The sequence below is a fragment of the Euprymna scolopes genome, chromosome 16 (assembly GCF_053919585.1).
Source record: "Euprymna scolopes isolate OS-2025 chromosome 16, ASM5391958v1, whole genome shotgun sequence".
Lineage (NCBI taxonomy): Eukaryota > Metazoa > Mollusca > Cephalopoda > Sepiida > Sepiolidae > Euprymna > Euprymna scolopes.
In genome coordinates this window covers 129,223,141-129,250,566 of record NC_136497.1, presented here as the reverse complement: position 1 = coordinate 129,250,566, position 27,426 = coordinate 129,223,141, and the positions used below count along the sequence as shown (strand labels likewise).

Here is a 27,426-nt window from a genome sequence, read left to right as displayed (position 1 = left end):
GAAATGAGGGGATGATTTTGAAAATATCGGCGAAAAAAGCGATCCCTCCCTGTAGAAAAGTGCCCAGTTGAGGGTGAAGGAATTAATGGTTTTGGCCAATTTTTCGATATTTGTCGTCCGAAGGGTCGAGCTTCAAAACGATACCAATCTCATGGAAATCCGTCGCGTCTGTCGAAAGTTTTAGGCATACATACATACATACATACATACATACATACATTTAAACAGACAAATGAGATTTATATCATAGACTAGCGTGGGTGTCCGGCATTGCCCGGATATTTGTAGGTGTGTGTTTAGAAAAAAAAAAATTTTAGTAAGCAGGCAGAAAGTGAAAAAAAACATGACATCTTACGCTACACTATGACGACACAGGAAGCTTTTTAAAAGCCTATTAAAATAAATGTAGAGATGACGTCCGTTCGCAAATCGTAGATATTATAATCTAAGGAGTATATAAAAAGTTCTAAGTAACGTAGTACAGAAGCCTGGTGAAAAAACCTTTCATGGACATACAAAAATGCACGCGGCCGTTTTGCCTTTATATGTATATACTAGCGGGGGTGCCCAGCGTTGCCCGGGTGTTTGGAGGTGTGTGTGTTGGGGGGGGTAGAATAAAAACAAAACTAAAATTAACAATAATAACTAATCATTTTACTACAATAAGTAATACTAACAATAATAATTAATACTAACAATAATAACTAATAATTTTACAACAATAACTAATACTAGCAACAATAACTAGACTAACAATAATAATTAATACTAACAATAATAACTAATAATTTTAAAACAATAACTAATACTAACAACAATAACTAGACTAACAATAATAATTAATACTAACAATAATAACTAATCATTTTAAAACAATAACTAATACTAACAACAATAACTAGACTAACAATAATAATTAATACTAACAATAATAACTAATAATTTTACAACAATAACTAATACTAACAACAATAACTAGACTAACAATAATAATTAATACTAACAATAATAACTAATAATTTTACAACAATAACTAATACTAACAACAATAACTAGACTAACAATAATAATTAATACTAACAATAATAACTAATAATTTTACAACAATAACTAATACTAACAACAATAACTAGACTAACAATAATAATTAATACTAAAAATAATAACTAATAATTTTACAACAATAACTAATACTAACAACAATAACTAGACTAACAATAATAATTAATACTAACAATAATAACTAATAATTTTACAACAATAACTAATACTAACAACAATAACTAGACTAACAATAATAATTAATACTAACAATAATAACTAATAATTTTAAAACAATAACTAATACTAACAACAATAACTAGACTAACAATAATAATTAATACTAACAATAATAACTAATCATTTTAAAACAATAACTAATACTAACAACAATAACTAGACTAACAATAATAATTAATACTAACAATAATAACTAATAATTTTACAACAATAACTAATACTAACAACAATAACTAGACTAACAATAATAATTAATACTAACAATAATAACTAATAATTTTACAACAATAACTAATACTAACAACAATAACTAGACTAACAATAATAATTAATACTAACAATAATAACTAATAATTTTACAACAATAACTAATACTAGCAACAATAACTAGACTAACAATAATAATTAATACTAACAATAATAACTAATCATTTTAAAACAATAACTAATACTAACAATAATAACTAGACTAACAATAATAATTAATACTAACAATAATAACTAATAATTTTACAACAATAACTAATACTAACAACAATAACTAGACTAACAATAATAATTAATACTAACAATAATAACTAATAATTTTACAACAATAACTAATACTAACAACAATAACTAGACTAACAATAATAACTAATACTAACAATAATAACTAATAATTTTACAACAATAACTAATACTAACAACAATAACTAGACTAACAATAATAACTAATACTAAAAATAATAACTAATAATTTTACAACAATAACTAATACTAACAACAATAACTAGACTAACAATAATAATTAATACTAACAATAATAACTAATAATTTTACAACAATAACTAATACTTACAACAATAACTAGACTAACAATAATAATTAATACTAACAATAATAACTAATAATTTTACAACAATAACTAATACTAACAACAATAACTAGACTAACAATAATAATTAATACTAACAATAATAACTAATCATTTTACAACAATAACTAATACTAACAACAATAACTAGACTAACAATAATAATTAATACTAACAATAATAACTAATAATTTTACAACAATAACTAATACTAACAACAATAACTAGACTAACAATAATAATTAGTACTAACAATAATAACTAATCATTTTACAACAATAACTAATACTAACAACAATAACTAGACTAACAATAATAATTAATACTAACAATAATAACTAATAATTTTACAACAATAACTAATACTAACAACAATAACTAGACTAACAATAATAATTAATACTAACAATAATAACTAATCATTTTACAACAATAACTAATACTTACAACAATAACTAGACTAACAATAATAATTAATACTAACAATAATAACTAATAATTTTACAACAATAACTAATACTAACAACAATAACTTGACTAACAATAATAATTAGTACTAACAATAATAACTAATAATTTTACAACAATAACTAATACTAACAACAATAACTAGACTAACAATAATAATTAATACTAACAATAATAACTAATAATTTTACAACAATAACTAATACTAACAACAATAACTAGACTAACAATAATAATTAATACTAACAATAATAACTAATCATTTTACAACAATAACTAATACTTACAACAATAACTAGACTAACAATAATAATTAATACTAACAATAATAACTAATAATTTTACAACAATAACTAATACTAACAACAATAACTTGACTAACAATAATAATTAGTACTAACAATAATAACTAATAATTTTACAACAATAACTAATACTAACAACAATAACTAGACTAACAATAATAATTAATACTAACAATAATAACTAATAATTTTACAACAATAACTAATACTAACAACAATAACTAGACTAACAATAATAATTAGTACTAACAATAATAACTAATCATTTTACAACAATAACTAATACTAACAACAATAACTAGACTAACAATAATAATTAATACTAACAATAATAACTAATAATTTTACAACAATAACTAATACTAACAACAATAACTAGACTAACAATAATAATTAATACTAACAATAATAACTAATCATTTTACAACAATAACTAATACTTACAACAATAACTAGACTAACAATAATAATTAATACTAACAATAATAACTAATAATTTTACAACAATAACTAATACTAACAACAATAACTTGACTAACAATAATAATTAGTACTAACAATAATAACTAATAATTTTACAACAATAACTAATACTAACAACAATAACTAGACTAACAATAATAATTAATACTAACAATAATAACTAATAATTTTACAACAATAACTAATACTAACAACAATAACTAGACTAACAATAATAATTAATACTAACAATAATAACTAATCATTTTACAACAATAACTAATACTTACAACAATAACTAGACTAACAATAATAATTAATACTAACAATAATAACTAATAATTTTACAACAATAACTAATACTAACAACAATAACTTGACTAACAATAATAATTAGTACTAACAATAATAACTAATAATTTTACAACAATAACTAATACTAACAACAATAACTAGACTAACAATAATAATTAATACTAACAATAATAACTAATCATTTTACAACAATAAGTAATACTAACAATAATAATTAATACTAACAATAATAACTAATCATTTTACAACAATAACTAATACTAACAACAATAACTTGACTAACAATAATAATTAGTACTAACAATAATAACTAATCATTTTACAACAATAACTAATACTAACAACAATAACTAGACTAACAATAATAATTAATACTAACAATAATAACTAATAATTTTACAACAATAACTAATACTAACAACAATAACTAGACTAACAATAATAATTAATACTAACAATAATAACTAATCATTTTACAACAATAACTAATACTTACAACAATAACTAGACTAACAATAATAATTAATACTAACAATAATAACTAATAATTTTACAACAATAACTAATACTAACAACAATAACTTGACTAACAATAATAATTAGTACTAACAATAATAACTAATAATTTTACAACAATAACTAATACTAACAACAATAACTAGACTAACAATAATAATTAATACTAACAATAATAACTAATAATTTTACAACAATAACTAATACTAGTAACAATAACTAGACTAACAATAATAATTAATACTAACAATAATAACTTATACTAACAATAATAACTAATACTAACAATAATAACTAATACTAACAATAATAACTAATACTAACAATAATAACTTATACTAACAATAATAACTTATACTAACAATAATATGAGAATAGCGGAAACAAAATCTACACATTTTGTCTTTTATATATATAAATAGATTATTGGAATTTATATGCTTTTAATTGCATTTTGAAGGCAACGTTTTCCTTTTGTTTTTTTTGTTGTTAGGTAAACCGAGATGGACCTCCACCACCACAAGCAATATATCGAACTAATCTCATAAAATCTGAACGGAGAAGAAAAGAAAAAGAAGAGCTTACGAAAAGTCTAGTGGAAGAATCCATCAACCTTCAATGGCAACATGAAAATGAAATCAAATCCCGGCTGGAAGAGATTGCAAAACTGGAGCGCATTCGTAGACTCAGGGTAAGTGAATAACTCAAAAACATTTATCAGCGCTTTTACACTATTGGGACGATTCCGGATTTTGCTAATTCCTACCCTCTGGTGAGAAGGAAAGTATTTCTTCGAAACTTCGTGGATTAAGGACTATCTATTTATTTAGTGTTTCGTTTTCAGATTAAATATGTTTTTAACTCATTTCAAAGTGTTTTTTAACATATTTTATTAACTGTTTGCTCAAATATATATATACATATATATATATAATATATATATATATATTATTATTATTATAATTATTATCATAATTATTACCATAATTATTTTTAATACCTACAGACACTAGTCTTTCATCCTTTTGGGAATCGTTAATGCAGGTAGTCAGTTTACTGTCAGTCAGGAGATTCGAATCTAGCCACGAAGCCATCTCTGACTCCATTAGCAAGGAACAAGCCGCTTGGCCAACATTAACCACGGCGAGAAATATAGTTGAAATTAACATTTTTATGAATCGATCCAGAAGGCCGAGAGTGATCTTATGATTTTTAACATCACAATCTGCGCACGTGGGCTTAAGTGACCGATTTATTTCATTTCAATGTATAATGCTCAACAATAAAAACCAAGGTCTTAAAGGGAGAGACATAATTATTAGTATGATTATTTTAAAATACCTACAGGCACTAGTGTTTCATCCTTTCAGGAATCATCAGTGCAGAGAGTCACGATTACTGCCAGTTGGGAAATTCAAACCCGTCCACATAGCCATTGCTGACTCCATTAGCAAGGAAAAAACCTCTGGGCCAACAAACACGTAGTGCAGATTCACTGCTTATTAATACAATATACATGTATATATTTTTTAATATTTTATATGTAAAAAATATATACATATATATTGTATTAATAAAAAAGAGCAGAGTTTGTTCCACTGTTATATTTTAATTTGCTTCAGTTTGTGTTCATCTGCTACACCTCTGCATTGCATTGCTTTCTATTAATTTAAATTTACTTTGTATATACACACCACACAATACTTCAAGCAAACTATATTAACCTCTTATTAGTTTTTCAGGTTTTCTCACTGTTATTGGTACAAAAATAATTAATTTCGATTCGGTTTTTCACTGATAATACTTTAACTGGTTAGGAATTATGTCTTATATGAAAAAAAACAAAACAAAAAAAAACTTTTTCTACATTTTTTTCTCTTTTTAGTTAGAAACACGGAACGTTCCCAAAAAGACACAGACGAAAGTTAAGAAAAAAGATGCAAACTCTTATTTGTCGGCATTGGATAAAAAAGATCCGAAACGGTCGCATCCATTATACGAGTGCCATGCGGGAAAGGTAAGTGAAAACAAACAAAATCAATATCAAAAGAGCAGAGAAAGACTAGTAATCTCTTTTCTTTGAAAAATGTACCAGAAGGAAGAGAGGAGAAGATCCCTCCCATCTAAATTTCAAATAAGCAATCAATGTTTCTGACAAAGGGGGAAGAATTGCTGTTTTCTGTGTTGGAATTAACCCATTAAGCATTTATTCACTTATCATTGATTATATATATATATTTTTACCTTGAAGTAGTATTTTTATTTTTAGCTGCTTACATTAATTGGCTTCATGGCTTGTCTGCAGCTCACACCCTAACTCTAACCACAAATCCCTAATCTAACCCCTAACTCTTCCCCTAACCCTAAAATCTAACCTAACGTCCAGAGAAAATACTCTGACACTTAATTAGCGAAAAGATGCTGAAATCTAGGTACGGGCAAAATGAATGCCGATGCATTTTGACCGCTCCCTTTACTTAAGAAATCATCAAAAATCAGGAAATTAACCAATTTTAATTTTAATAATAATTTTATTTATCAAATAATGATCGCGGAATATAATGAACTAATTATTTTTATTTAAATCTTAGTGGAAATTTATTTTTTTGTTTTAAAAAAAATACCTTTACTAAAGTTATGGTTTTCAGTAGTAAATAAAATCGCAAGAATTTATTTTTGCTTTTTTAAAAATATAGATAAAGCATCGTAATTTGTAACAATAAAAATAAAATAGATAATTTTTATAGGAACATTACGAAAAAAGCCCCATAAATCCGTATTAATGATTTCTATATAATTCGAAGAAAAATGAATTTCTCGAACTATCGATATTACCATTGAATTAAGGATTGCTAATTTAATATTTTCACACAAAAAATTATAATTGCAAAAATATTTCTATTTTTTTTTAAATTACGGGTTTCGCATAACTTTTATAAGCAAGATTTTAATAATTTCCTTGTTCGCAAAAATGTGAAACTTTCGGCATAACATATTTTTTAAAATATAATATTGAACAATAATAATAAAAAAATTAACTTAAAAACAGGAACATAGAAAAATAATTGAATTAAAAAATGCAAAAATCAATACAAATGTTCAGCAAAGAAATGTACGGATGCGCGACTGGGAAAAAAAAGAACTTCCCCTCCCCCTTTTAATTACATGACATCACTCGTTTTTTGGGGCTAATTAATTTATGTTTTGTACAAAAAAGGTGTTTTTTTTTTTTTATTTAATTCAATATCTAAGGACTTTACTTTACTAATTATCTTTGAAACTAATATTTATCTTTTAAAGGATTTTTACAATGAATTTATTTAACTTCAAAATTTTGCTGAATTGGATAGCTCGCCGTGAAAACATTTTCGTAACTTTTTTTTTTATCACGTGTTCAAATATTTTTTTTTTTCATTTTTTTTTGGAAATAAACTTTAGTCTCTAATCTTTCAAATACGATCCAAAAGTAGTCGGAAACCTACAAAAAAATTATGATAAATCGGCTTTCAAAACTAGGTCCCCCATTTTGTCCATACCTATTGAAATGTTAGTAATATATTTCAACGAATGAAATTCCATCTTCATCAGTTTTTTTTTTTTTTTTTTTTTGCTGTAAACCATCAGAAAAATTTCCTCGACCACAATGATACATAACACAAGGGTCGTTTTTTTTTTTTAACGTGGAGAAAAGGAATAAAAATAAAAATTGTTTCAGCCGTGAAGGATTTCTCATCCACTGACAGAGAACAAGAAATTGAAGTGTGGCATCTGAAGAACAGATATTACTCTTTGATCTTGGCCAGAAGGCCAAGAATTGGAGTTATTCGAGATTTTTAATTTATTGTTCTAAGGGAGATTATTCTATTTTACTAAAGTAATTGAAAATAAAAAAGCATTTTCTTTTTTTTTTTTTTTTTTTTTTTACAATTATTCGAATGTTTCGATTAAGAAAAATGACACTATCACCGCGTTTTACAATTTTAAAAATAATGTTATTAAACTTTATTACATTGAAGTAATTGAAAGAAATCATTTTTTTTCTTACAATTCTTAGTAAAATAGAGTTACCTCCCTTAGAACACTAAGTTAAAATTTCAAATAACCGAGACCTACCGTGAAGCGTCATATGTCATATATATAAAAAAATTAGAAAACAAACAAACAAACAAACAACAAACAAACAAACGTGAGAGAAATACGTTGCAGATATCCTTTGCCTTCTTAAAAAACAAGCTAAGCGGCATCACACGCACTGTCACCAACTACAATAACCAAAGGGAGATAATTCTAATTAGAAAATTCTAAGGGAGATAACTGTAACAAATGATCAAACGTTTCCCTGTAATAATGTGTAACACACACACACACACACACACACACACACACACACACACACACACACACACACACACACACACACACTATATATTGAAAAAAAAAAAAAAGAAAAAAAAAGAATGTGATTAGCAGCTTACGTTGTACCTATTTACTATGCCTCCCCACGGGACAGAGTTAGACACCAGGGTCGTTTTTTAACGTTGAGAAAAGGTACAAAAATAAAAATTGTCTCAGTCGTGAAGGATTTCTCCTCCGCCGAAAGAGAACAAGAAATGGAAGTGCAGCATCTGAAGAACAGATACTACACTTTGAGATATTAAATCCTTTATTCATGTTAAAAATACATTGAAAATGAACAAAAAACTTAGGCACATGGCCAACTCAAAAGAGGGGATTGTGGGTGTCGTTGGTCATCCTTGTCACTCCAGAACTAAACAAAATCAAAAGTTTCTCCCAGCTAGTATCTTTCACCATAATACCGCATTCACCCTTTCATACTGGGGGACATCCTACTTAACTCCCAATTTTTTTAAAAACATTTTTTATTGGCGTGTAAAAACAAAACAAGATAACAATAAAATTGGTACAATAATTCATTTGTGTCGAGGGTGGGGAAAAAAAGGGGGGAGTTAGTAGGACCCTCCCAACCCCGTCTAGTTGATAGACTGCCCGTTCCACTAGGTTTGTAAAAGGAACCTGGCTTCTGCGGGTCAGTCTCTAAGTGGGGATTTCTAGATGGGGGTGAATGGAGAAAAGAAAATTTTGTGGGTAAGGAATGGGGGTTAGTTTGTATTTCTTTCTCTCCAAGATGAGTGAAATTTAGAGGAGGGGGTGAAAACAAAAATTGCAAGAAAGAGGGGGTGGGGATCTTGGAGGCTTCCTAATCAGGGAGCGATGGAACACACACTCAGCTAGCTGAGAGGCTATTTGTTAAATTTTACTTCACGGAACTGCGCGTTCCACACCTAGGCGGGGAACACGTATTCAAATTTAGCTCCTCTTCGTACACACAGACTTGCTACATGTATCCATTTTCTGTCAAATGCCTCGCGATGCAGCCTTCTTCTATCACATCTGATCTTCACCCGTAGTTGGTGTTTAAAGAAAGCGATCAGATCTTGATCAGAAAAAGACAACACCCCCCCCCGGCAATCTTGCAGACGCGACGTCCAAATCACCATTCTCGCCACGGCCAGGATTGTAACGTAGACCATTTGTCTTTCCCACGGTGGCCTCACAGTGTCCACGACATTGGATACGGTAATTGGGCGAGGATGCACAGGATCGATGCGAGCCGTCACCTCACCAACATACGACTAGTACCGGCGGAGTTCGCAGCAATCGAAGAAAGCATGATCAGTCGTTTCTACGGCCGTTGTACCACAACGGGGACAATCAGGCGACTCCAAAAACCCAGAACTGCATTGTACGTTGTTGAGTGGAAGTGCATACTACACTTTGATCTTGACCAAAAGGCCAAGAAATCATTGTAGTTCAAGTTCCATCCTTACGTCTTGTTTACTACCAACTTCTGCGAAGCCGTTGACTGAACCATAAACACTCTAAAAAGTCACTTTGGAACGATTTTTACTTCGAGTTTTTTTCCCCCAATATTAAATTGAAATGAGAGTTCTATTCACAATATCTGTGTTTTGACTTTAAAATAGTTTTACTACTTATTTCCATAATAGTATTATGAAATAAGATTATTTAATATTATAAAAATATATATTTTTTTATTTTTAGTTCAAATATATTTTTGCTACAAGTTTATTTTCTAATGGTAAACTAAAACGGCAAGTTTATTTATTTCAAATTGGATTAAAAAAATCAAACAAATAAAAATATATTAAAAATTAGTTTATATATAAAATTGTCTTCATTTAAATTTTTTCACATTGCATTTTTTTTTTTTATAAAATATATTATAATAAAAATATTGTTAAGTTAATCCCGTTACAATTTAATATTGGAAAAAAAAAAAACTTTTAAAGTCAAAATAAAATATTTATTTATTTATTTTTCCAATATTAAATTGTAACGGGATTAACTTAACAAACAAACATATATATATATATATATATATATATATATATATATATATATATATATATATATATATATATATATATATATATATATATATATGTACCGACTACCGATGTAAATTCCTGTATATAATATACAAAAAAAAATATATTGCTCTTATTTCCAGAAAGGTTTTTCCCTAATAATAGAGCACTGTATGGGATTTCTTTTACTACAAAAAGTACAAGCATATATATATATATATATATATATATATATATATATATATATATATATATATATATATATATATATATATATACACACAGGGTGACCCCCCCCAAAAAAAAACAGAGGACATTCAATTGTTTTTCTGAGCATTTTACAGTCAACGGAGAAAAAAGGCCAAAGACCCTAGTGTTTTGATGTGATGTATTGAATATAATAAACTAGTTATGTCCAAAGTTTCATTTCATTCGGACAAAACACTAAAAAACGGGGGCCTAATTAGAGTTGGGCCCGTTTTTTTGGGTCACCCTATATATATATATATATATATATATATATATATATATATATATATATATATATATATATAAGGTACTTGTACAGTTTAATCAAGACATTAAAAAATGAAAATATCGAAAAATGGTTATATTGTATATACACGTTATGGGATGAAGTTTTCCGAAAAAAATTTCACTTAATTTTATTAAGTAGGTTTTGTTTGTTTGTTGTTTTTTTTTACAGCAAAAAAAAAAAAAAAAAAAAAAAATTGTTATGATTCCGAGCAAAATGTAGTCATGTTTCGATGTTTAGGAAAAAAAGTTAGTAATAAAGATGGGGATGAAGTGTTGGCGCTTTGAACTGAGTTATCTCCCCGTGGCGTTTTCTAAAATTCAATACCTTCATTGTGCTTTTCCACTGTAAAAAAAAAAAAAAAAAATCACAAAAAAAAAAAAAAAAAAAAAAAAAAACACCTACTCGATCAAATTAAGTGAATTTTGTTCGGAGATCTTCAGTCCAAAACGGATACGTACAATATAACTTTGTTTTTTTTTTTTTTTTCGATATTTTCATTTTTCATGTTTAATTACTGTAGTAGAAAATAAAAGAGGCTTTTTATGGTTTTCACCGCACAGTCGACGGCTTCGCAGAAACCATTTTAAATCCATTACAGACGAAATTTGAACTTTACCGACCCTCGTTTCCCCCCTTAAGATAAAAAACTAAAGGGCCAGCATCCTATTTGTCATCATGAAACGCTTTCTCTGTAACAATTTATAATAAGGGAGATAATTCTACTAAAATTAGTCCAAGGGAAATAACTATTCTCGATTATAATATTTGAAAATAAATGTTTCTAATTTGTAAATATTAAGAAAGGCAAATAAAGTTACGATTTTTTTTTTTTTGCATTCAACTTTTGCAATTTTAAATGAACATTTGTGGGTATTGTTGTATTTGAAAAATGCAAAATTGGAAAATTAATTTTGGACGCTAAAACCGGTGCTGTTTTACAATTTGTCACTGTGCAGAAAGAACTGCAGAACTCGCTTTTATGCTACGATAGTTGTAAGCTGAGCTGCTCAGCCGCGGCAACTTTTTTCTACATTTTTTTACGACTTAATAAGCACTTAAATGCAACTTAATAAGCCATTAAATGCAATTTAATAAGCCATTAAATGCAACTTAATAAGCCATTAAATGCAACTTAATAAGCCATTAAATGCAACTTAATAAGCCATTAAATGCAACTTAATAAGACATTAAATGCAACTTAATAAGACATTAAATGCAACTTAATAAGACATTAAATGAAACTTAATAAGACATTAAATGCAACTTAATAAGACATTAAATGCAACTTAATAAGACATTAAATGCAACTTAATATGACATTAAATGCAACTTAATAAGACATTAAATGCAACTTAATAAGCCATTAAATGCAACTTAATGAGACATTAAATGCAACTTAATAAGCCATTAAATGCAACTTAATAAGACATTAAATGCAACTTAATAAGCCATTAAATGCAACTTAATAAGACATTAAATGCAACTTAATAAGACATTAAATGCAATTTAATTAGCCATTAAATGCAACTTAATAAGACATTAAATGCAACTTAATAAGACATTTAATGCAACTTAATAAGACATTAATGCAACTTAATAAGACATTAAATGCAACTTAATAAGACATTAAATACAACTTAATAAGCCATTAAATGCAACTTAATAAGACATTAAATGCAACTTAATAAGACATTAATGCAACTTAATAAGACATTAATGCAACTTAATAAGCCATTAAATGCAACTTAATAAGCCATTAAATGCAACTTAATAAGCCATTAAATGCAACTTAATAAGACATTAATGCAACTTAATAAGCCATTAAATGCAACTTAATAAGCCATTAAATGCAACTTATTAAGACATTAAATGCAACGATAGGAATTATATCTTTTTTTCAAACAAACCTTTTTAATAAAACAAAGACGAAAATATGAAAAAAAAAAAAAAAAGCTGCGGCGATTTTTTTCTTCTGAACAAAGCTTATAATATTAACAGCACCAACATTTAGTTTTTAACATAAATAATAAATCGCAGTTTTCGTTTAATAAAAATTAAAATACCTATTACTATCGTCGCGTTTTCATATTTTTTATAATGTTAAAAACTAGATGTTGGTGTTATTAATATTAGAAGTTTTGTTACAGCAAAAAAAAAAAAAAAAAAAAAAAAAAAAAATAAATAAAAATCGCCACAGCTTTAAAAGTTTCATCCTTGTTTTATTAAAAAGTTTCATTCTCGGTATTTTTTAAAAGGACTAATTTCTTAATAACCTTACCATAACGCTTACTTTTCTGGGTTTGTTTTACTGTACACATAGATACGAAAAAGTTATCAAAAAACAAATATATAACAAATAAATGGTATCAGAGGCAAGATAAGTTACTTTTCTAATTAACTGGATATGTTTTTAGTATTTATATTTAATGTAACATGTTTATTTAGCTCGAAAAACATACAGTGCTCACCGATGTATTCGAAAATTTAAAATGGCAGCCGACTCTGTCTTTGAGGCGGTAAGTTTGGGAAAATGAGTTATAAATAAAAAAAAAAACAGACAAAATACTGTTAGAAACTCGCTTAATATATGTTACCGTGACATAGGCTGACATATATTCGGCGGGTTTTTAACAGTATTTTGACTGTTTTTTTTTATTTATAATTCCTTTTCCCAAACTTACCGTCTCCGAGAGAGAGAGAGAGAGAGAGAGAGAGAGAGAGAGAGAGAGAGAGAGAGAGGGAGAGAGAGAGAGAGAGAGAGAGAGTCGGCCGCCATTTTGAATTTTCGAATATATAAAACACTGTATGTTTTTCGAGCTGAATAAACATGTTACATTAAATAAAAACACTAAAAACATATCTAGTTATGTAGAAAAGTAACATTTATTTGTTATATATTTGTTTTGTGACAACTTTTTCGAATCTATGTGTACAGTAAAACAAACCCACTTTTCTTAATTAAAAGAAGAAAAAAAAAAGATGCCGAACTTCTTTTTTAAATGTTTTCATCTAATGGAAATATCGTGGGTTCGTTGTTTTTCTCTTAATAATCGCGTAAAAACCACATTTTTTTATTATTAATGTTATCAGCTTTGCCACATTAAAAAAGTTCGTCACAGCTTTCTTTTTTTTAATGTTTTGATTTAAAAAAATATCGCATCCTCAATTATGAAATGAAAAAATCTCTTAGTAAACGAACTGACTTCCAACTTCCTCATCTTGGTTGTTGTAGTTACTACGTTTCGACCGTTTTGCCCTCCGGCTTTTATCAGGTGTTTTGTATCGAACTGGGGAATCGTTTGTTAGAAGTCTCGAACCCAATCCTTTATTATTATTACTCCAGCTAGGCTCTGGGACATAGTTGCTGATTTTCTGTTTTGAATGTTACTTTTCACTGCCTTCGTTCAGGATTGAACTCAGCACCTTTGGGTAACTATAAATTTTGATACGACGACTCGGCCATATGTCACTAGGACAATTCTTAGTTGGTTTTTGTTAATGTTAAACCTATGTTGTTATTCAAGGTTTTCTCTCTCTATCAGAGGTGTCCAAATTGCATTCAGCTCAATCAATGAAAACACCTCATCTCAAAATACAGACAATTACTAAACGAGAGTTGTCTCCCTCTTCGATGCCTCCGTTCAGTCTCGAAAGACAAAACCCAACCTACTTGGCCTTCGGGACAAAATCAAAGTGTAGTATCTGTTCTTCAGATGCTGCACTCCAATTTCTTGTTCTCTGTCAGTGGAGGAGAAATCCTTCACGACTGAGACAATTTTTTTTATTTTTGTTCCTTTACTCCACGTTAAAAAACGACCCTGGTGTCTAACTCTGTCCCGTGGGGAGGCATTGTAAATAGGTACCATTGTAGGGGCAGCTGCGCGTGTAATTATGAGGCAAGGGTTGCGCAATTTCCAACCACACCTTTCCTGAATCGGCACTGTTTGGGTCCAGTGGCAAGGACGACTGGAGACAATGCCGAGATAAGCAAAGAGCACATGGAAGTCCCAAATGGTCACCCACTTAGTCCTAACCAGGTTCAACATTGCTTAACTTCAGTGATCCAACGGGAACCGGTGTGTCAGCGTGATTATGCCGTAATCTCCCTCTGCAGAGTGACAGCGCCATAAAACCTACATAATCGAAAAATGGTCTCAAATCCACGGTCTAACTTATATACATTAATTAATTGCAATTAATGATTTAAGAAGACAATTCTAATCTTCTTAATACTAGACTTAAGTTAACAGGGATGTGCAAATTTTTGTGTGAAATCACCAACAATTTACGCACAACCAGCCACGTCATCATTTTGTGTCTACGTGTAATTGTGCATACTTTTTAAGGAAGCCGCTAGTTGCTTTAATTGAATAAGAAAAGCAGGCTTTTTTGTTGCTATGGCTTATGAAAATTTTATTAATTATAGACCTCCATACATTTTTTGAAAATAGACGCTAAAATCAAGTTGACCCCCCCTCCCTAGAAATAAACATCTTTTTACGATTAAAATAATTTCAAGTTGTTGTTGAATTTGTTTCTTATAATTGCCAATAGTCATTTTTTATATTATATGAAAATATTTTAAAAAATTGGAAAACCTTATTCAAAAATCTTTATATCGCGGAATATTGGAATTTTATTCTATTTAATTAAAAAAAAAAAATTAATTAGAATAAAATTCCAATATTCCAACTTTAAATATTGCAGCATTAAGAATCGATTATATAATGTCATAAATTGAATTAAAAAAAATTCTTAATACTGCAATATTTTAAGTTATACATTTATTATATTTTTAATAGAATATTTTGTCCTTTTCTTTTCCAGTTTTAACAACTAGTCCTTTACTTTTCCATGTTTAAGCTTAACCATATTACTTTTCCTGCTCGCATTTTTCTATTGTAATCCATGATTTTTACAGACTTTCAGTAAATTCCCTTGTTCTTTGTTTAATTTCAGTTTTATTTTTTTCCCCCCATAAACATAACATACACATATGTAATAACAATATACGGCACTCGTCTGCTTTCAATAACCCCTAAATTATCTCACTTTCATTCTTTCTATTTCACTTGTTACTTCTCTTTTCGCGAGAGCGGTGAATTGGTAGCAACAGTAATCGCCGAAGCGACGTGGTTGTTATGGAAACCAGTCATAAAAAACGTCGCTCACTTCCTTATGAATTTTTACGGTTTTGAACATCAGTAAATTCATCATAACTTTTGTTTTACTGAACGAAAACTGAATTTTTTTCAAAATATAGTTGAGATGATCTATAAAATGCAATAGTTGTTTGAAATTTAGTCCAAAAATGAGTGAGCGATGAAGTTTAAAGCGGTTCTAAATGACTAAAACTGCCATTTAACCATATATTCAAAAACGGTAGCGTTTTAATGATAAAGAAAAAAGATTACTTGATTCTTCCGGCCTTGGCAGACGTGTTTTAAATACTCTCCAGTGCTTTTTCTGTGCACACTTGAACTTTTCTTTTAATGATTTTGAACTCATTCCATTTGTGATTTTTTCCAAGGAATTCTGCCTTTTGGGTCATTTTGGACCATCTTCCAGTTACTTGATTCCTTTGGAACTTACCTGTTGGATTGGAAGTTTTTAATTCGACCGTGTTTGGATTTTACCATTCTTGGATTTTTTACCCTTCACCGGACTATCCATTCATGTGAAATCTTTTTATCATTTTTTCTTTTACCTCCTATTCCCCTTACCTCACCTTTTTTTTTTTTTTTTTTAACCAAGTAAAATCTGTGACTTACTTGTGGTTTCATTAAATACTTTTACATGCAAAATCCGATCCCGCATTTTGCTAATTCCTGCCCTCTGATAAGGAGAGTATTTCTTTGAAACTCCGCGGATTAAGGACTAACCACTTATCTTGTGCTTCCTTTTTAAAATTAAATATGTTTGTAACTCTTTTTCAAGATGCTTTTTAACATATTTTATTAACCATTTGTTCATATATATATATATATATATATATATATATATATATATATATATATATATATATATTTATATATATATATTTATATATATATATATATATATATATATATATATATATATATATATATATATATATATATAGTAATTAAATTAAAAAAAAAAAACTTTTCTACTGTATAAAATGTTTTTATGGACCTAAATTTATTTTGCTTTGCTTTCCTAACATGAAATATGGAGGGGGTAGAATGCATGAAAAATATTTCCCTCTCATATTTAACGAAAACTGCTTTTAAATATATAAATTAATTTAAAATTGAATACATATAGAAAATTTCATGAAAATCTGACCATTAGTTCATTTTTGCTAGAATTTTTAAAACACGGGTGTGTTTACTGCGTCAAAACGATCATTAGACAGGAACGTTGTTTTAAGGCGTCGATAATGTAAACACGATTTTCGTCTCGCATTTTCATTATTTTCGTACACTGTACAAAAATTAAAAAAAATTACTTGTTTATTTAAGGCTTCTTCTTTTAAATGGTAAAAACGTTATGATGATAATCTATATAATTATAAAACTCAAATGATCTTCTAACGATGTATGTAACCCACTTTCCGGTTTACGACATCCGGTTGCGCATGCTCGCGTTACCTGAGCACTGAAATATTAACGTTATTATTTCGAAATTATTATTTAACATGGGAAGAGTGGGGTTTAAAATAAACAAAAGAACAATTGGGACGCTGAAATATTAACGTAATTATTTCGAAATTATTATTTAACATGGGAAGAGTGGGATTTAAAATAACTTAAACGTAATACAGAAATGAACGATGTAAAAAAAAAAGCAAATATATCAAAATTTGAATTTAGCTATAATAAGTATTATGGTATCTCCTCAGTGTACATTTACCTATAAGTATGGCCAACCACTTATAATTCAGTAACTGTAATTTTTTTTCTTAAAAAATAATCAATTATAATAAACAGAACGACTCATAGAAATCTATCTATATTCTTTTTTCATTTTAATATACTTTCATAGAAATGTTCCTGTTATGCAAAAAAAAAAAAAACCCAACTATTTTTTTTACGTCACAAGTGTTACGTTCATACATGAATTCCATAGCTAATATAACATACTGACCCAACGGGTCACGGGTAGTCTAATAGTAATTAAATTAGAGTCACATCGTGTAACTGCTACTCGTGTAACTACTTACTACATTAATTACTAAAATGCACAGATCTTAAAAAAAAAAAAAAAGAAAAAGAAAAAGGAGATAAGATTACCTGTATTATTCAAACTCCTTTTTTCATCTTGGGTTTTACTTTTCAACGTTTCGGCCGAATCCAATCCCCGACCTTCTTCACGTGTCTTTTGCGAACTTAGAAATATTTCTGTCGGAAAGCGGGAATCTCTTGTGTATTTCAAACGTTACCTTTTAGTTGATCCATGGGAAGAAGCATGGTCTCGTCCCGTCAGCTATGACATAAGTAAATCACAATTGTAATCTTAATATCATTGGCACTGAGGATTAAACCATCAATCTCCAGAAAAGTTCATTTAATTTTTGCGGACTATTACCATTATTTTTTTTATTTGTTGTTTAACGACGTTTCGACCAACAATTCCTCTGGTCTTCGTCAGGGGGTAACGACGACAGGATAGGAACTCCGAATCTTGTAACTGCATTCCATGTTTTAGCCGGCTTTGGGTAGGATTGAAACCACTATTTTCAGACAATGCTCACCTGGAACCAGATATTCAACGTCTCTATCCACTACGCCACGGGCCCCGAACTAAAAAGATGAGGATAACCGTCCGCAATAAATAAATGAGTAAATAATACTCATCTCAATAAACATTCCATTTGATTAAATAATATACCCCAGAAAAATGTCATTTAGAATTGATTTTTTATCTAGTGTTTTATCCGTTATGCCACGGATCAAAAACGGACCAATTTAAATGTTATTTTAATACGTCGACTGAATTTGAATGGAGTGTTTTTATTTTATTTTATTTTATTTTATTTTTTATCTAACCTTACAATAAGTTTTAGGTTTAAGTCGACAAAAGTCGGTTTGGTCCAAATTCTGTAGAAACCCCGCCCTTTTAATTAACTTCATGTTCTCAAATCCACAGTCAACCTTGTCTTTCATTGTAATAATATAATCACCTATGGTTGGTCCCTGGCTTTGGTAGAGGCCATCTTGGAAGACGATAGCGTTTTTGTATATTGCTAAGGACCACACAGACATTCAACACGAATTGGGTTTTCCTTCGCGAAGTATAAAAAACAAAATTATATAGAAATCAGTTACAACTTTCCAGAAAGTTTTATAAACAATCCAAGGCATCAATTTTTTTTTAATAAACACAAAAGTGTTAATTTTAACCAGTTTAACCCGAAAGGCACCCTTAGTGGGGCAACTGCAGTTTTCCTGGAAAATCCGTTCTGTTTTTTTTTTTTTTTTTTTTTTTTTTTTACTCATATCATGTTTAGTGTTTCTGCAAAATTTCCAAAAGTTCCGAGGCGTAGTTATTGAGAAACGTGTGGACAGACGAAGGGATAAGGGTGAATTTACAGACCCACCCTCGTTTTGATGGGGGGCCAAAAACTTCTTAAAAATACAAATTAATAATTAATATCTCCCCCCCCAAAAAAAAGAAGAAAAAAAGAAAGTTTGACCGTGAATTTTAAACCATTTTTAAATTGTGTAAGTTTTAGCATCTCAAATTCACCTTTCGAGTTGATACAGATAAAAAACGTTAACTCTAACTCTGACCCTAGCTTTTAAATCTAACAGTCAATTAGTTAAGAGGTTGCTCAGTAATCTATTCCTGCCAATGGAAATCTTACACTAATTCAAATCAACTCAGTTTTCGTCATTCTTCCGTTAAATATTCAGCAACATTTCGTCGATCAAAAAATCGGAGCACATAGGCAAGAAATTTAAAGACGATGGATTTATGTGGAAATTCGTATATTAAAACAAAAAAGAAGCAAACAGTTTAAATATTTATTTCCTTTTAAATAACATGTCAGTACCACAACTACAACTACACTGTCATTATAAAGCGTTTTCTCCGTAATCATATGCGAAGGGAGATAATTCTAATACGAATAATATAATTATAATATAAATAATATAAGGGAGATAATTCTAATACGAATAATATAATTATCATATAAATAATATAAGGGAGATAATTCTAATACGAATAATATAATTATAATATAAATAATATAAGGGAGATAATTCTAATACGAATAATATAATTATCATATAAATAATATAAGGGAGATAATTCTAATACGAATAATATAATTATAATATAAATAATATAAGGGAGATAATTCTAATACGAATAATATAATTATAATATAAATAATATAAGGGAGATAATTCTAATACGAATAATATAATTATAATATAAATAATATAAGGGAGATAATTCTAATACGAATAATATAATTATAATATAAATAATATAAGGGAGATAATTCTAATACGAATAATATAATTATAATATAAATAATATAAGGGAGATAATTCTAATACGAATAATATAATTATAATATAAATAATATAAGGGAGATAATTCTAATACGAATAATATAATTATAATATAAATAATATAAGGGAGATAATTCTAATACGAATAATATAATTATAATATAAATAATATAAGGGAGATAATTCTAATACGAATAATATAATTATAATATAAATAATATAAGGGAGATAATTCTAATACGAATAATATAATTATAATATAAATAATATAAGGGAGATAATTCTAATACGAATAATATAATTATAATATAAATAATATAAGGGAGATAATTCTAATACGAATAATATAATTATAATATAAATAATATAAGGGAGATAATTCTAATACGAATAATATAATTATAATATAAATAATATAAGGGAGATAATTCTAATACGAATAATATAATTATAATATAAATAATATAAGGGAGATAATTCTAATACGAATAATATAATTATAATATAAATAATATAAGGGAGATAATTCTAATACGAATAATATAATTATAATATAAATAATATAAGGGAGATAATTCTAATACGAATAATATAATTATAATATAAATAATATAAGGGAGATAATTCTAATACGAATAATATAATTATAATATAAATAATATAAGGGAGATAATTCTAATACGAATAATATAAGGCGGATCACTTTAGCAAATAAACACTCGTTTTCTCCGTAACTATATGTTTCTGTCCATCGTGCAGTTATTTAAACACACACACACACACACACACACACACACACACACACACACACACACACACACACACACACACACACACACACAATCAATAATTACTTCTGCACTGTCAACTGAGCAGTTTAATATTTTAGTATTTGTAATTATAATGTGTTTGTGTACCGACCGCGTATATATATATATATATATATATATATATATATATATATATATATATATATATATATATATAGTTGGCCTTTTCCTTTTAAATGAAATACATTGTATACTCCATAAACAATTCAAACTTGAAGGAGGGCTATATAGAGATGATGCACTTTTCATAACGAATTCTACTAATAAAAATTATGAAAAAGCAATTAAAGCTCTACATAAATTATTTAAAAATTATGGACTTAGTATAAAAATCGACCCTAATAAAAAAAATTGTTTATTTCTTAGACATAACCTTAAATCTTGAAAATTCTACCTTTGAACCATACCATAAACCTAACCAATCACTTCTATATGTCCACAATCAATCAAACCACCCTAAATCAATATTAAAATCAATAGTTCCCAATATCGCTCTAAGAATTTGTAGACTGTCTTCTACTAAATCAATATTTACCAAAAATGAAAAATACTATAATGAAGCCCTTAAAAACTCTGGATATAATTCACAAATGAAAATGATAGAAACATAAACTGCATTAAAAATAAACCTATTAAGAGCGTAATAACATATAATATGGCAATGTCTTCCCGTATACGAGTTAAGAAAAATAACCAGGAGACAAAAAAAGATAAAACCAAACTACAAATATTAGGTAATAATATAAATAAACAACAAACTAAAACCCGCAAACGTAAGAATAGACACAAGGAGATCCTATGGTTCAACCCCCCGTATTCCAAAAACCTAGAAACAAACATAGCTAGAGAATTTTTTAAAATATTAGATAAGAACTTTAAAGCCCCCCATAGATATAATAAGATTTTCAATAAGAACACAATTAAAGTCTCTTACTCTACTATGCCTAACCTTCATCAGAAAATAATTAGCTCTAATAATAATAAAATTAATAAACTACAAAATACAACTATACAAAATACATCGGACTGTAACTGTAGAAGAAAACATAAATGTCCCCTACAAGGCTCATGTAAAATTAAAAATGCTATCTATAGCTGCACAGTATCAAAAACTCCAAATATACAAGAACCTATCAACAGCCATAACTCAACTACCAGATTAAATAATAACACCAACTTAAATCAATCTACCGATCAATTACTAACCAACCCACCACATTATAATCCAACAATAGACCTAACGGAAAATAATCATAATAATCAAGAGGTAATATATATTGGTTCCACATCTGGCCCAATAAAACATAGAATTTCAACGCACAAACATTCTTTTAAAAATAACTCTCTATCAAACCAAACTACTCTATCCAACTATATTTGGCAACTAAAAAATAGCAATATTTCTTTCAACTTAAAATGGCAAATAATTGAGACTTGCAAATCATATAAACCAGGAGATAAATTTTGTACATTATGTACAAAAGAAACCCTAAAAATCTTAAAATATGAAGATATAAAAAGCACAACCAAACTAGTAAATTCAAGACATGAGCTTCTATCATGTAATCATAAACGTTGGTTTAAATTTAATAAATATAAACCACCTTAAATCATTAAAAATTACTCATTAGTAAAAATAGATTACTTTTTTTTTTTTTTTAATAAATTAAATTAGACCAATTACCGCCCTTAGACTCGTAAATCAAATAATAAATAAAGCCAATAACACATGACAATTATCTCCCCTTAAAAACTTGCAAAATAAATATTCTCTCTCTATAGATATTAACTGTAGCGTCTTTAAATCAAAATATGCTAACGGAAACAATTTACTGCACGAGCGTCGCCCTTTTAAAATTCATCATTCAATAAAATAAAAAGCTATAGCAAACATCTAAATGACTACTTTAAATACAGTTCCTGATTTCAAAAAAAGAAAAACTAAAAGGTAACTATATCTATATATTTTTAAATCAAATTTATTATGTAAATTCAAAAAAAAAAAAAAAAAAAAAAAATTTTTTTCTACTCATTTCCATCTCTAACCTATACTAATTTTCTTATAAATTTTAAATCCAAACCTTTTACTTCAATTTTTCAGATTCATCTGCCTTACTTTTAATGCTAGGTTTATTTTTGGTGTCTTTTCAATTCAATAGAAATCCTCCTAAATTTGCTGATGAGGAGACCGTGCTTACCAAAAAAACTATGTATAATTGTTCTACGTAACTTCATGTATACCACAAATAAAAAGCACGGATTTCCGAAACGATCGTACAGATAATTGACTTTGTTGTTGTTCCTTCTTATGAAACTGATTTTTAATTTAATTAAAATTTGATTTTTAAATTAAAAAATTTTTTTTTTAATTTTTAAATTATAAATCACATTACTTAATATATATATATATATATATATATATATATATATATATATATATATATATATAATTTACACATCGTGTCGTATCTATAAGAACAAAATTAAAGACTGCAAATTACAATTTAAAAGAATTTATTATTCAACAGGAAACTCAGAAAGAAATATTAAAAATTCCTTAATATATATATATGAGAGAGAGAGAGAGAGAGAGAGAGAGAGAGAGAGAGGGAGAGAGAGAGAGAGAGAGCTACGGAATTAATGTATGAGCGTGACACTTGTGACGCAAAGAAAATAGTTTTTATGACATTAAAGAAACATTTCTATTAAAGTATATTAAAATGAAAAAAGAATATAGATAGATTTCTATGAGCCGTTCTGTTTATAATTGCTAATTTTAAAAAAAGCAAAAAAACAAAACAAAAAAAAACTTACAGATATTGGATTATAAGTGGTTTGCCATAATTAAAGTAAATGTCCTCTGAACAGATACCATAATACTTAAAGTTAAATTCAAATTTTGATGTATCTTTTAATTTAAACGCGAAAAAACCCAAAAAAAAACAATTGGGACGGCGAAAACGTACACAGTAAAACAATACATTTTATTGTCGCGTTGATTATTTATTTGTAACGAAAATTTAAAAAAAAACATATTTTGGTGGTTATTTATTTATGTTGGTAGTGTAGAAGAAAATTTATGGATGTTTTTTAAGAAAGGTGTATTAAAAAATGGAGAATAAATGAAAAAAAAAATGAAGGCCGTGGGTAAATCGCCGTTGTAAAATGCTCTTATGCCTGTCAACGGGTTGAAGTAGATTTATTTGTAAGAAAATTATGTTAAAATAACTTAAACGTAATACGGAAATGAACGATGTAAAAAAAATGCAGAAAGTATTAACAATTGTTTATTTAGATAATCTAAACGCGAAAACAAAAACAAACAAAAAACAACAACAAAAAAACAAAAACAGTTGGGACCCTGAAAACGTACATAGTAAAGCAATACGTTTTATTTTCACGTTGATTATTTGTTTATGTACGTATCCGCAACCGGAAGTCGTAAACCGGATGTTGGGTTACAACACCAGTTGCAAGGTCATTTGAGTTTTATAATTATATAAATAGATTAAAAAAAAACTACTCCTTGGGATGTCCTTGCGGTATCACTACGGAACTACACTATTTTTTACACTGAACTATTTTTTTCACTTGTACCTCAAATAATAAAAAATGAACTTCCTACATTTAATCATTAATTCTATTAAAAAAAAAATGAAAAGCATGCGAGATATTCAGGAATTCGACCAATATAACTGGAGAAGGTAGAACTTGTGACAAACTTTTCCCGATAACCCGATTACAATTTTGCTTTGCCTCGAAGATGTCACATTTTTAATCATATGTATTATCAATTAATTTTCTGAAATTTTCCTTAAAAGAAATCGTTGCGATATCGACTTTTAATTTTTATCTGAACATTGTTTTTCATAAGTAAAAGTCTTTTCAACATACTTTGTTAGAATTTAGATGAAGGTTTGCACCAATATTGCAAGGGAGATAATCCCATTAAGGCATTATCTAAAGCAGCGGGACAAGATCAAAGTGTAGTATCTGTTCCGGCAGATACTGCAAGCAAAGATCCTATGTGGGGGCGACCCCCACAGATAAGACCTTGGTCAATATAGGGGCAACCCTTCATACCAATCGTCACTATCCAGCTCCCCTACTTCCCGGGGAGTTGGTCCCCATTTCCCCTTCACTCCTCACATTAAAAATCGACCTTGTGCCTAATTTGCTCGGTGGGGAAGCAAATAAATATCGTATCTGTTCTTCAGATGCTGCACTTCAATTTCTTGTTCTCTGTCAGTGGAGGAGAAATCCTTTACGACTGAGACAATTTTTATTTTTGTTCCTTTTCTCCACGTTAAAAAACGACCCTGGTGTCTAACTCTGTCCCATGGGGAGGCATTGTAAATAGGAACTCTATCAAAATAATTAAAGGGAGATAACTCTATTAAAATGATGAATAAGAAACGTAATACAGAAAATGATCTATCATGCCTTATCTACCCCTAAGACTTTTTTGCTCACATTTAACTGCATTCCCATATTATGAAAATTATCATCTACTTCAGAAACAGATATTGTTTTTAACTATTTCTTTAACTATTTCTTTAACTAAGTCTTTAACTATTTATCTTTTTAATCTTGATAACTTTCTTAATTTCTTGGAGATGACTTCTGTGTGTACGTTTGATTGGATATAATTTTTTTAATTTTTTATTTTATGCTGAAACAATTACATAAGCTTTATGAGAAAAACTGACTTTTGACGGTTTTGAAAACTATAAATCGATTTTTACAGGGTGGGACGATAAAGATGTCGCCATTAAGAAAACAACACTACAGCTTTATTTTAAAACTTTTAATGAAAAAAAATCAATTCGGATAACTTGATTAACTAGTAGAGCTAATATTGATTCAATTTAGCCGCCTTCAACCTCAATCACCGCCTCGATACGGGTCCGGAACTGGGAGCATGCCTTTCCAACAAGTGCCGGCGGGAGCTCAGCAAATACTTGGCGGATGGCGGCGATCATGATTGTGATGTTCTCGACATATGAACAAACAAAGTAATCCAGCGGGTTCAAGTTGGTGGAGGAGAGAGGCCAGTGAAAGAAGGGTTCAAGTTGGTGGAGGAGAGAGGCCAGTGAAAGAAGGGTTCAAAGTCGTAGCACTACTTCTGAAGCCAAACCTGGTTCTCTTTGGACTTGTGGGCCGGCTCCGAGTCCTACTGACAGACTCAGAGTTTGCCAACGGCCACCCGATTGCCCCAGTAGATCACCACACTCTTCACCACATCCAGGTACACTTTGGTGTTGACTTTCATGCCGACTTCGAAGATGTGAGGTGGCATGATGTGGTCGGCACTTGAAACCACACCAAAAACATAATGTAAAGCTGTGCCCTCAGGGGTTGAACTCTCTGGATTTGCATTTTGAGGGTGCTGGCAATGGTTCTTTTGTAATAACTTTGATCGGTAGCGAGTATGAGTTGTAGAGTGGTGCATTTCTGATCTCGCTCGTTAAACGTTGTGTCAGTTTCAGACATAATAGAAGGATCTTATCGCTCTTGGAATTTATACGCAACTGGCCAAACTAGTAGCTGGTCTGGAGTAAATAAATAAATAAAACAAGAAAACCGGTTTTCATCAAATTTTTTTTAGATAAAACTTTCTGTATCCGAATAATTTATTATTCTTGTGTTGTGCTCTCAAATCAACATAACGGTCTGACGAAGCGATGCCTGTGTAGCAGACACAAATAGACCCCTTTTCTTCTCGCGCATTCGCTTCCTCTGAGTGAGTGATGCGGCCTTAAACTGTCCAATCTGAGGACTTGCACATGAATACGAATTAACCCCTAGGGACCAGACAGCTTCCGGTCCCAGAAGAAAACTCTCGCTCTTACGCTACCAGCCTTCGACGGTGCTAGACGTCTGTTCGCTTCGCTGCCCCTACTAAAGGTATTGACGACAGCCACTGGCTGTAACTACCTCGTAAGGCAGTGGAGACC

The 27,426-nt window shown here is 28.8% G+C and overlaps 1 protein-coding gene across 2 annotated transcripts in view; it reads left to right on the top strand.

The window, feature by feature from the left end:
- LOC145296074 (glutamate-rich protein 3-like) overlaps positions 1 to 27,426 on the top strand; it is a 91,753-nt gene that overhangs the window by 17,038 nt on the left and 47,289 nt on the right. For both annotated transcript variants that reach the window (XM_080142193.1, XM_080142192.1), the window contains exons 3-4: positions 4,697 to 4,894; positions 6,089 to 6,220. In XM_080142193.1, coding sequence (XP_079998319.1) covers positions 4,697 to 4,894; positions 6,089 to 6,220 — 330 coding nt within the window. The remainder of the gene's footprint in view (positions 1 to 4,696; positions 4,895 to 6,088; positions 6,221 to 27,426) is intronic.